This window comes from Budorcas taxicolor, chromosome 14 (assembly GCF_023091745.1).
Source record: "Budorcas taxicolor isolate Tak-1 chromosome 14, Takin1.1, whole genome shotgun sequence".
Classification (NCBI taxonomy): domain Eukaryota; kingdom Metazoa; phylum Chordata; class Mammalia; order Artiodactyla; family Bovidae; genus Budorcas; species Budorcas taxicolor.
In genome coordinates, this window is record NC_068923.1 from 43,737,307 (window position 1) to 43,750,884 (window position 13,578).

The 13,578-nt window shown below is 39.2% G+C and overlaps 1 protein-coding gene across 1 annotated transcript in view; it reads left to right on the forward strand.

Annotated features, from left to right (window-relative positions):
- The first annotated feature begins 546 nt into the window (after positions 1-546).
- DNAJC5B (DnaJ heat shock protein family (Hsp40) member C5 beta) overlaps positions 547-13,578 on the forward strand; it is a 58,264-nt gene continuing 45,232 nt past the window's right edge. Inside the window, exon 1 of the mRNA XM_052651743.1 lies at positions 547-665. Coding sequence (XP_052507703.1) covers positions 547-665 — 119 coding nt within the window. The remainder of the gene's footprint in view (positions 666-13,578) is intronic.

Below are 13,578 nucleotides of genomic sequence, written 5' to 3' on the forward strand. Positions count from 1 at the left end.
ACTAGGCTCTCAGATGAGACTAGGAACGTGGTGTTTTGTTTTGTTTTTGATACTTACAAAATGTTGGGTTTTCGTTTTTTGTTTGTCTTTAAGAACTCATACTCTAACAATGGCTATGCCAATAGAGTCAAAGTAAAATCGATGATTATTTCCGTTGTTGGCTACATCTGGAAAAGATATTTTAAAAAGGACAAATTCTAACCAAAGAAATCCTGACAGAAAAAAGTCTACGTATGCCTGACCTGAGAGGATCAGTTTTTAACAACTGTAAGTTAGCTGGCTATTTAGATAACATCTTGCTTCTATTTAGCCATGTGGACAAAGCCATATTCCATTTGCATGACTGCATGTAGCCCTTAGGACCCTGACCTGAAGCTCTAGTGCTGGCTTTCCTAATCCTTTTCTCCCCTCCTTTTGCAGCTGACACAAAGATGTACTTCAGATCGACATTTTACAAACACTCAGAAACAAACTCTCTTCCCTTTAGAGATCTGGCATGCATAACCTTCACAGCCATCTCCCTCTTTGGTTTTGCAGTTTGAGAAAATGGCATGTAACATACCTAACCAACGACAGCGGACAATGTCAACATCTGGAAAAGCTCTGTATGAAATTCTTGGTCTGCATAAGGGAGCATCAAATGAAGAAATTAAAAAGACCTACAGGTACAGAGGAAGTTCAATGATGGCATTTCTTGTACTACTAGTGATAGCTATGTGGTGATTGGTGAGTTTCAGAGACGTAAGCTTCCTGCTGAGGCCTGGTAATCAGAGCTTTGGAACTCATGTTCCATTCCCTATTCCACAGCTGAGCAGTTGGGAACAGAGAAGCATGATGATGATTTTATGAAACAACTCTCCTGTGATGCTGGAGAGATAGTCTTGTGTTCTAATGTTGTGAGAGAGAGAGACAGATAGACAGACACTGCGAATGACCAGGAATTGTGCTTAACTGACATGATAGCACCACCAAACATGGCAGAGGGTTTTAAATAAATAAAGGGGGGATTTCCTGCAATTGCTGTATTGTGCTATGCTTTTCAAGTCTTCCATTTTGATCTTTCATATCTGATCTAGTTCCAACTTAGCTGTTTTTGGGAAAAACTGAAATAACTTTCTTAAAAGCATCAAGGAATTTAAAAAAGGATTAAGTATAATTATTTTGCAGAATTTGGAAATTACTAAAAATGAAGATAATAACATTTATCCATCATTTTTCCTCTACTGACAATCACTGAAATTTTTCTTCCAGTCTTTTAAAAAAAAATCTAGATAATACAACCCCTACATTGTCCCCCCTCTCGGCCTCTGGTAACCACCAGTTTGTTTTCTATATCTGTGAGCCTGCTTCTTTTGTGTTATATTCACTAGTTAATTGTATTTTTTCATTCTTAAATTTTTTTCCAGATTTGTGCCTTTTATATTTTAGGAAAACAATTTCTTTCTCTGTTTTATTTGATTTTTTATTTTTACACAATTTTTAAAGGTTACTTTCCATTTACACTTACTACATATTGGTGATATTCCCTGTTTTGTACAATATCCTTAAGCCTAACGTACATTCAGTAGTTTGTAACTCCCACTGTCCCACCCCTATACTGGGTGCAAGTATCTTTTCGAATCAGAGATTTTGATTTTTTTCAGATACATACCCAGGAGTGAAATTACAGGGTCATATGGCAACTCTACTTTTAGTTTTCTAAGAAATCTCCATACTGTTTTTCACAATGGCTATACCAATTTATATTCCCACCAACTAATTAGCTTTCTTTTTAAAGAGGATCTATCGTGAATATAGGTGCTATTTAATGTTGTGATTTTTAATGCCTGTAGCCTAGGCTATTCTGTAACTTAATTAATTTAATGTAAGCCATTAAAAAATATTTTAACTGACTTATTTGGCTGCAGTGGGTCTCAGTTGTGGCATGTGGGATCTGGTTCCCTGACCAGGGATTGAACTGGGCTGCCTGCACTGGGAGCACAGACAGCCACTGGCCCACCGGAGAAGCCCCATGAGCTATTTGTCAACATGTAAATTCTTTTAATTTACCCTATACTTAATATCCTTGTACATAAATGGTAATGCATATTTCCAATTATTTCCTAACTTACTGAAAAATAAAACTGTGCCTTTAGAAGAAAAATGAATCAAAAGACAAATGAAAGTTTCAGATTTTAATCAGTTACTTCTTGATTTGGGCTTGAATTAGGAAAACTTTTTTCTTTTTGCTGTATGGAAGTTTAAAATCTTTGAGTAGGCAAGTTTGTTAGTCATTTTCTTTATGGCTTTGCTTAATCTGTTGTGGTTAAAAAGCCTCTCTTGATTATAATATTATAAAAATATTTAACCATTATCTTCTTATAGTACATTTATAATTTTGCTTTTATATTCAATCTTTGATCCATTTGGAGTTTATTTTGACATGAAAAATGAAGGTAGGATTCCAAATTATTTTTTCCTAAATCACTAGCCCACCAAAATTTATTGAATTCTCCATTTTTATCTACTGATGGAAAATTCTTTGGCTTTGGATTAGAACCTTCACCATGTGGTAAGCTGTGGGACCTGAAATGCCTTCAAGAAGCACATGTTGAAAAATAAATGACAGTTGTGAAAACTGCCATTTGGACCCAAATAGTTCTGTGAAATGGTATATTTCAATCAAAGTCAATATCAAACTTCTAGTTTACTTAACTTAATGTGCTAGAAAAGTCTTTGCTGTTTCATTGCTCCCTAGAGTTTTGTGGCTAGAAGCTGTTTGGCTTAATGTGCGTAGATGTCCTTGGTGAAAGGTCATTAAACTTGACCTTGAAGGCTCTGGGCTGAGACATTGTGCTGGGGGTGAGACTAGGAATCAAAGTAAATGCACAATACGTATAATACCTAAAAAGATGCTTCCCAAAATGGGAAAAAAAGTGATGTCTAACTATAAGTTCTAGAGCCCACTTTACAAATGTGACTTTTAATTGCCTTTATTTTGTAAACTGAAATTTCAGGTCATATCCTAATTAAGGCACTAATTATGCTGAGTAGTTTGCAAGTTTAATCATTACAACCTAAAGTCTCTTCATGTAATCAGTGTCTTCCTATTAATTTTGTTTTAATGTCATACAAATATTATTTTTTCAGCTGATTAGGATACTAGTATGCTGCCAAAAGTCTCTCCTTCTAACTAAATTACACATTTGTATTCTGCTAGTTATTCAAAATGTATGAGCAGGCTGAAAAATCCACTGAGAATATTATTCTTATATTCAGGGATCTGGATCAAAGCAGTGACAATACAGTGAAATTAAAAGTCAGTGAAGTTTAATAAAATTACCAACTGTTGAATCTATACACCGCTTGACCTCTGTTGTAATCCTTGGTTGTGCTCTTGAATAAGGTTGAGCTAGAAATTTTATTTTGTTTTTGAATACATAATATATTCACCTGATTAACATGAGATCACATAAAATGAAAGTGTTAGTTGCTCAGTCGTGTCAGACTCTTTGTGACTCCATGAACTGTAGCCCATCAGGCTCTTCTGTCCGTAGAATTCTCTAGGCAAGAATACAGCAGTGGGTTGCCATGCCCTTCTCCAGAGGATTTGCCTGACCCAGGCATCAAACCTAGGTCCCCTACATTGCAGGCAGATGCTTTACTGTCTGAGCCATCAGGGAAGAACACAGAAACAGGTATGCAAGAAATAAGTCTCCTTCCTACCTCAAATCCCCCAGGTTCCCTCCCCGGGAAAACAATTCCTTGTATACCCTTCTACAGAGAGATCTTATGCCTATATAAGCATATACAGAGACCTTCTAGTCTAGGCAAGATGGTATAGGCTTGTCTCTCCCATTTCCTCGTGCTAAACATGACAAAAAGCTTTGGAAATAACTCAAAAGACAAAAGAAGAGAGCCTTCGAAAGGAAGAAGGAAGAAGAAAAGGGGAATCATTTAGGGACCACAGGAGCAAAGGAACAGCACTGTGACAAGGCCTCTGATGACTTCACATCTAAGAAAAGGTAAGCCAGGCCTGGCCTTTCCCGGCACCCGCCATAGCAATGGAAGGCAGCCCGGTGGTCCTACACTTCCTCCAAACTGAACGGGAGCCCTGCCAACAGCTCTAGGCAATCCCCACAGAAACGGGGACCCACTGCATGTCTCCCTAAAAACAGCCAGACAGAGGACTTTCCCCAGCCTGAGACTTCCCTCTCTCACCAGAGACCCCACTTTACAGGGGAAATTAACACCAAGGGATTCTGCCACAAGAAACACCCAACCCAGGAAGTGTTTTTGTCCCTGCCCCTGGAGATTCTCTTTCCCCACCTAAAGGCAACAAGGCACCCAGACTGGGGAGGCTCCTTTCCCTTCTTCATCTAGAACCAACAAGCACCAGTAGGGGCCCCAGAGGCAGGAGACAGACCAAGTTGACCAAAACAACACCATACGGTCTGAAGATTAGATTGTCATTGGAACCACTGACCACAAAAGTAGGCTAGGACCTGCAAGCTAAGCTCTAACAAAGTGACTGACTGTTAAAGTAAAACATTTAAATAGGACCCAGAGGGGCTTCCCTGGTGATCCCGTGGTTAAGAATCTGCCTTGTAGTGCAGGGGACTCCGGTTTGATCCCTGGGGTGGGAAGATCCCACATGCCACAGGGCACGTAAGCCCATGCACCACAACTACTGAGCCCATGCTCTAGAGACCACGAGTCACAACTGCTGAGTCAATGCATGGCAACTACGGTAGAGCTGGTGCTCCACAACGAGAGAAGCCACAGCAACGAGAAGCTGGCACATGGCAACTAGGGAGTAGCACCCGCTCACCGCAACTAGAGAAAAAGCCCGGACAGCAACAAAGACCCAGCAAAGTCAAAATAATCAATAAATAATTTTTTAAATAGTGTTTTATTTAAAAAAAATAGAAACCAGGGTCTCATAATAGCCAAAGTCACTCATTGTATACAAGGAAAAAAGGAAATCCCAACTTGCATGAGAAACGATAATCACCTTACTCCCACACAGAGATGAACCAGTTATTGGAATTATCTAGGTATCCCAGAGTCACCATCAAAAAAGATTCAATAAGCAATTGCAAATTCTCTTGAACCAAGTGAGAAAAAAAGAAATTTCAGCAAAGAAATAGAAGTAATAAAAAGAACCAAACGGAAATTAAAGAACTGAAAAATTACAGAAATAATACAACTAACTGGATGAGCTTAGTAGTAGAGTGGGATAACAGAGAACAGAATCAGTGGAGGGCGGATCCATGGAATATATGCAAGCTGAACAGCAGAAGAAAATAAACTGAAAACAAACAGTCACAGGAAACTGTGAGGCCATTAACCAAAGAGCCAACTTTTATAGCACCGGTGTCCTAGAAGGGGAGGAGAAAGAGTGGCACGGAATGAGTATTCAAAGAAATAATGACTGAAAATTCCCCAAATTTGGCAAAATATACAAACCTATAAATCAAGAGGTTAAGTGCATCTCAAATAGAATAAATCTAAACAAATTCATGCCAATATACATCATAATTAAACCTGTGAAAACTAAAGGCAAAGAAAATATCTTAAAAGCAGACAGAGAAACGACATAATACCTATATGGGAACAGTAATTCAAATGACAGCATATTTCTCATCTGAAATAACAGTGACCAGAAAGAAGAGATATGATAGCTTTCAAATGCTTAAAGAACTGTGAATTCTATGTCTGGTGAAACTATCAGTCAGTCAGTCAGTTCAGTCGCTCATCATGTCCAACTCTTTGTGACCCCATGGACTGCAGTTTACAAGGCTTCCCTGTCCATCAACAACTCCTGGAGTTTACTCAAACTCATGTCCATTGAGTCGGTGATGCCATCCAGCCATCTCATCCTCTGCCATCCCCTTCTCCTCCTGCCTTCAATCTTTCCCAGCATCAGGGTCTTTTCAAATGAGTCAGATCTTCGAATCAGGTAGCCAAAGCACTGGAGTTTCAGCTTCAGCATCAGTCCTTCCAGTGAATATTTAGGACTGATTTCCTTTAGGATGGGCTGGTTGGATCTCCTTGCCATCCAAGGGACTCTCAAGAGTCTTCTCCAACACCACAGTTCAAAAGCATCAATTCTTCAGTGCTCAGCTTTCTTTATAGTCCAACTCTCACATCCATACATGACTACTGGAAAAACCATAGCCTTGACTATATGGACCTTTGTTGGCAAAGTAATGTCTCTGCTTTTTAATATGCTGTCTAGGTTAGTCATAGATTTTCTTCCAGGGAGCAAGCATCTTTTAATTTCATGGCTGCAGTCATCACCATCTGCAGTGATTTTGGAGCCCAAGAAAATAAAGTCTGTCACTGTTTCCACTGTTTCCCCATTGATTCGCCATGAAGTGATGGGACCAGATGCCATGATCTTAGTTTTCTGAATGTTGACTTTTAAGCCAACTTTTTCACTCTCCTCTTTCACTTTCATCAAGAGGCTCTTTAGTTCTTCTTCGCTTTCTGCCATCAGGGTAGTGTCATCTGCACATCTGAGGTTATTGATATTTTTCCTGGGAACCTTGATTCCAGCTTGTACTTCATCCAGCCCAGCGTTTCTCATGTTGTACTCTGCATATAAGTTAAATAAGCAGGGTGACAATATACAGCCTTGATGTACTCCTTTCCCTATTTGGACCCAGTCTGTTGTTCCATGTTCAGATCTAATTGTTGCTTCCTGACCTGCATACAGATTTCTCAAGAGGCAGGTCAGGTGGTCTGGTTATCCCATCTCTTGAATAATTTTCCACAGTTTGTTTGGCATAATCAATAAAGCAGAAGTAGATGTTCTTTTTGCAACCCTCTTGCTTTTTCTAGATCCAATGGATGTTGGCAATTTGATTTCTGGTTCCTCTGCCTTTTCTAAATCCAGCTTGAACATCTGGAAGTTCATGGTTCATGTGCTGTTGAAGACTGGCTTGGAGAATTTTGAGCATTATTTTACTAGTGTATGAGATGAATGCAACTGTGTGGTAGTTTGAGCATTCTTTGGCATTGCCTTTATTTGGGATTGGAATGAAACCTGACCTTTTCCAGTCCTGTGGCTACTGCTGAGTTTTCCCAATTTGCTGGTATTATTGAGTGCAGCAATTTCACAGCATCATCTTTTATTTGAAATAGCTCAACTGGAATTCCATCACCTCCACTGGCTTTGTTTGTAGTGATGCTTCCTAAGGCCTACTTGACTTTACATTCCAGGATGTCTGGCTCTAGGTGAGTGATCATACCATTGTGATTATCTGGGTCATGAAAATCTTTTTTGGATCGTTCTGTGTATTCTTGCCACCTCTTCTTGAGATCTTCTGCTTCTGTTAGGTCCATATCATTTCTGTCCTTTATTGTGCCCATTTTTGCATGAAATGTTCCCTTGGTATCTCTAATTTGCTTGAAGAGATCTCTAGTGTTTCCCATTATATACTTCAGGAATTAAGGGGAAAGAAAGACATTCTCAGATTAAGGAAAACTAAAACAATTAATCACTAGCAGATCTACTCAAAGAATGGCTAAAAGGTGTTCTTCAAAAGAAATAAAATGATGAAAGAAGGAATCTTGGATCTGAAAGACTGTGATAAATATATACCCAACCACTAAAAAGAGTAGACAAATTAATAGACTCCAAAAAATACTACAAGTAAATCAAGATTGAATCCTTAAAAATGTTCAGATAACCCCCAGGAAGTCAAGAAAAGGGAAACGGGGAAATGAGAAACAGAGGAAACAAGCAGAAATCAAATAGTAAAATGACAGACTTACGTATTAGTAATTATATTAAATGTAAATGGTCTAAGAATGTTAAATTTCCCTTTCTTGTTATACAAATGGTGATGTACTATCAGTCCTATCTTGTGCATTGCATTCTTTTTTAATATATCTTGGAGATCATTCTAAGAAATGATCAGTTCATAAGGAAGTTTCATTGTTTTCACAGTGCTGTATAGCCATACGGTGAATGAATCCTCTCTCTGTCAATGGATATTTAGGTTGTTTTCCATCAGGGCTTCCTTTTTAAACCAACTTAGAGCTGCTCAGAGAAGGAAACAGAATGTTTTCCATAGTCCCATAAAGGTAGACACAGGTGGGAAGAGGAGAACTATTTTGGTTCTTATCCACTTCTCAGCTTTCATAAGTCCCAGTTCTCAATTCCTGAGCAAGTAGCTAATGGACTCAGCTAGATCAGCTGCTCACTCACGAATGCCTGGCTCAGGCTAGAGATCCGGAATCACAAATCCCCAGCACCACTTATCAAGGACTGTGGGATCCAACTCGATGGGAAGGAGAAGTGGTAATGTTCTCAAAGAGGGGGTACAGAGTTGGACGGGAAATTATCAATATCTTTAGCTCTTTATTTTTAAGAGAGTATCATAGACAGAAGCCTCACATATCTCTCTCAGTCCCTTTCTGGGTCTATTTAGAAATATTTATCCTAGAACTTTTCTGTGAATAAACCATCTCTTTCCCCCATATCATTGTTTTTCCTGTATTATGAGTACAATCATGGTTCGTTAGTCACCTGATAATTTGGAGCCCCCAGCTCTCTCAAAGGACATCAAGGAGTATGACAAAAGGAAGGCTTCTACTGTGTCAATTGCCTCACTGAGATTTTGTGAAGAGATCATTTTTCAAAGTGCATGAAGCCTTTGTGGAAAAGCACAATGGAAGTACCAGGTACTATTATGAATGGACAGATACTCTCATTATCCTTTAAAGTCTGAAATTATACTGCTATTTGGTGCTACTGTTCAAAAACCATTTATCGAGCATAAGGTGAGTTTCTGTACCATGTCAAAAGTGCCACATCACGGAATGAGATTATGCTATGAGTCTTTTTTTTTTTCAAACTTTGAACTTTTAATTTTATATTGTGGGTATAGCCAATTAACAATGTTGTGATAGTTTCAGGTTTGTGCCATGAGTCTTATCCAGGGCCTTCCTTATGAAATAAACCTGCTTTTAGTATCATGGAGTGTAATAACTCCTAAGAGTCTGAAGTCTGAAAAAGTGAAAAAAAGTGTTAGTCACTCAGTCGTGTTAGACTCTTTGCAACCCTATGGACTGTAGCTCCTCTGTCCATGGGATTCTCCAGGTAAGAATACTGGAGTGGGTTGCCATTTCCTTCTCTAGGGGAACTTCCCAACCCAGGGATCAAACTCAAATAATTGCAGGCAGATTCTTTACCATCTCAGCCACCATAATTCCCAGGAGTTTGAAGTCTAAGCCTTATTTCATCCAATTTTCCCATAGCTGGGTCATGTCACTTGATCCCAACAGGGTTTCATAAGATAAAGAAAGATTTTCCCGCATTCTCCCACAGCCTAAAAGTCTTTACTCCCCCTTTTTCAAGCTGTCTGAAGAAGACTTACTTGAGTTAATCTTTTAAAGTTCAGATACATCTGGAATGGTTAAGCATTTATCCATCTTTCCCATATTTGCTGCAGCTTTAAACAGACATGCTTTTCCCTCTTGCCTAATTTAAGCAGCACCTCTGAACCAACAACATTTTTGAGTTGGGAAGCTGGTGAAGGAGGAGACCGACAATAGTGAATGGAAAACTAGAAAATAGAGCCAGCTGTGCAATTTAGACAATCTAAGTCTTGAGTGGGCTTCCCTGGTGGCTCAGATGCTAAAGCGTCTGCCTGCAATGCAGGAGACCCGGGTTTGATTCCTGGGTTGGGAAGATCCCCTGGAGAAGGAAATGACAATCCACTCCAGCACTCTTGCCTGGAAAATCCCATGGACTGAGGATTACAATCTCATCTGTAACTTAAATGGTAGTCTTTATTTACACTGATGTGTACAGTGATGTGAAGTTACTACATGTGTACTCACGTGAAGTTAGATAAAAACAAACTTAAGATGGTCGAAAAGAAAGCTGCTTGGTCTCCATGGTGTTTATGGCACAAGAGCCTAACATATGGTTGGCCAACTGGAGGAGAAATCAAAGACTGAGCTCTTTCTTAAGTCCTCAGAGAACCACGGAATCAGAATGAATCATTTGTACGTTAGCACCTGGGTCTCTTTGTCCACGGGTAAGCTTTAATTTCTCCTTGTAGACAAGGTACCAAAATCTTGGTTCCCAAGGTACCAGGGACTCAGTTGATTCTTCTGTTTCATTCAACTTCACCTGGAACTTTCTGGAAATTGTCTTCCACCCCTGAAGAGGTGAGTTGCCTCAGCCTAGACTGAAGTGAGGCAAATGGTGTTTTCACAAGAGGAAGGAAAGACTGTCATTTCCATAGAGATCTGTGGCAACCCCAATATGTGGTGCTTTTACCCATCTTTATCAGCAATTACAGGTCATAATAGAGGTGCTTATGAATAAAGTTTAAATGTCAGAGGAGTGCATAGCTAATAGAAGAATTGTAAATATTTACAAGGCAAAGTGATGATTCAAGCTCACGAAATAAATTGAAATTAATCTCTATCAAGCACTAATTTGCTTCCTGAATTCTAAAACCTTCCACTGAAAAGAAGAGTAGATGAGGCTATGCCAGAGTGATCCTCCAGGTCAGTAAGAACTTCTCTTCTCCTGTAGCAGATCCTCTTAGTTCTTCCTCTTAGTTGAACTTGATCTAACTTGATCAAGTTGAACCAACTTGATTCTCTTCATTCTTCATGCAGCATCAATTTTGATTATTCCTGGGCTCTAGAATCATTATGATCAATGATTTTTTTCCCCACTCACTCATTCACTCAATACCTGTTTACTTTTGAATACTTATTATATTACACTGTGAGAGATGAATATACATACCTATTTCTATATCTAGATATGTGTATTCATCTCTCACCATGATGGAATACCAGCTGAGCTATTTCAGATCCTAAAAGACGATGCTGTGAAAGTGCTGCACTCACTATGCCAGCTAATTTGGAAAACTCAGCAGTGGCCACAGGACTGGAAATGGTCAGTTTTCATTCCAATCCCAAAGAAAGGCAATGCCAAAGAATGCTCAAACTACCGCACAATTGCACTCATCTCACATGCTAGTAAAGTAATGCTTAAAATTCTCCAAGCCAGGCTTCAAAAGTACTGGAAATGAGAACTGCCAAGTGTTTAAACTGGATTTAGAAAAGGCAGAGGAATCAGAGGTCAAATTGCCATCATCTGTTGGATCATAGAAAAAGCAAAAGAGTTCCAGAGAAACCTCTATTTCTGCTTCATTGACTACACTAACGCCTTTGATTGTATGGATCAAAACAAACTGTGGAAAATGCTGAGAGAGATGGGAATACCAGAACACCTGACCTGCCTCCTGAGAAATCTGTATGCAGGTCAAGAAGCAACAGTTAGAACTGAACATGGAACAACAGACTAGTTCCAAATAGGGAAAGGAGTATGTTAAGGCTGTATATGGTCACCTTGCTTATTTCACTTGTATGCAGAGTACACCATGCGAAATGCCGGGCTGGATGAAGTACAAGCTAGAATCAAGATTGCCGGGAGAAATATCAATAACCTCAGATATGCAGATGACACCACCCTTATGGTAGAAAGCAAAGAGGAACTAAAGAACCTCTTGATGAAAGTGAAAGAGGAGAGTGAAAAAGTTGGCTTAAAAGTCAACATTCAGAAAACTAAGATCATGGCATCTGCTCCCATCACTTCATGGCAAATAGATGGGGAAACAATGGAAACAGTTTGAGACTTTATTTTCTTGGGGTCCAAAATCACTGCAGATGATGATCGCAGCCATGAAATTAAAAGATGCTTGCTCCCTGGAAGAAAAGCTATGATCAACCTACAGCATATGAAAAAGCAGAGACATTACTTCACTGACAAAGGTCTGTATAATCAAAGCTATGGTAGTAGTCCATATGGTAGTAATCCAGTAGTCAAGTATGGATGTGAGAGTTGGACCATAAAGAAAGCTGAGCACCAAAGAACTGATGCTTTTGAACTGTAGTGTTGGAGAAGACTCTTGAGAGTCCCTTGGACAGCAAGGAGATCAAACCAGCTAGCCCTAAAGGAAATTAGTCCTGTATATTCATTGGAAGGACTGATGCTGAAGCTCCAATACTTTGACCATCTGATGTGAAGAACTGACTCACTGGAAAAGACCCTGATGCTGGGAAAGATTGAAGGTGCGAGAAGGGCACAATGAGGATGAGATGGCTGGATAGCATCACCGACTCAATGGAAATGAACTCCGGGAGTTGATGATGGACAGGGAAGCCTGGCGTGCTGCAGTCCACGGGGTCTCAAAGAGTTGGACATGACTGAGTGACTGAACTGAACTGATTTCTGTATCTATGTCTACTGATGGTGGTAGTGGTTTAGTCACTAAATTGTGTCTGACTCTTGTGGCCCCCATGGACTGTAACCTGCCAGGCTCTGCTGTCCATGGGATTTCCAGGCAAGAATACTGGGGTGGGTGGCCATTTCTTTCTCTAATGTCTTTTTCTCTAATGCCATTTCTTTGTCTAATTGATACATATCTGTAAATATAAATTCTGTGCCATTTAAAGAGGTTAACTTATAAAGAGTTAGATTTAGTAAGATTTAAAAGATACATATTAAACAACAAGCAAAACAAGGTAAGTTGTGGTACAGGGGGATAGAGTAATTTCAGCATAAAATTCATATCAATCATTTAATGAAAGTGAATGCTTCATGCCCTTATTCATTTCTGTTCCAGGCACTACGGTAGGTCCTGGGGGTACAGTTCTAAGCGAACCATGGTCACTGATCTCATGTAACCTAATGGAGGAGACAAGAACTAATCTAATGGTGACAAAAATGAGTGCATAATTACTGATAAGATAAGGAGATCTAAAGGGAAAAAGGATGGTTCCATGAGAGTATATAACAAAGCTGATGTGGACCAAGGATTAGAGAAGTCTTCCACAAGAAACTTAATGCAGACTTAATTTTAGGACAAATTATACCAATTTTAGGACAATTTACACTGGCTTTCCTGTTGGTCAGCAGTAAAAAGAATCCACCTGCAATGCAGGAGATGCTGGGTTCTATCCCCAGGTGGGGAAGATCCCCTGGAATAGGAAGTGGTAATCCACATCAGTATTCTTCTGGAACATTCCATGGACAGAGGAGCCTGGCAGGCTATGGTCCATGGGGCCATAAAGAATAGGACACGATTGAGTGACTAAGTACAAATAAATGCATGCATGAAAAGTATAAGTGAATAAATCAGTATAACAAAGCAATGCTTGTTTTCCTGGGTGCTTGAGCAATGGCCCTCAAGCCAAAAAACACAATATAGCAATTGAAAGAAATTATGTAGATGTAAATGTGAAAGCAAGAGTAGGAAGGTACAAAACTAACATTGTTTTCCTCGTTGGGCGTTGCTACATCTTTTAGGTACCAAAATCTTCCTTAAATCTGCTTTATGTCTAGCAGTATTCTTGAAACAGAAGCATAAAGTATAAAAGTTTACTTTCAAAGAAATGTTTTCTATAAACTTTAAAAATACATTTTATTGAAATTCGTACATTTGTAACTATTGATAAGTGATGACATCACTGGAAATAGTTGAACAAGGGACTCCTAAAGTCTGCTCCACCATAAAAACAACTAAAAATCTGAAAGATTTTTCAACTATCAAAACTATT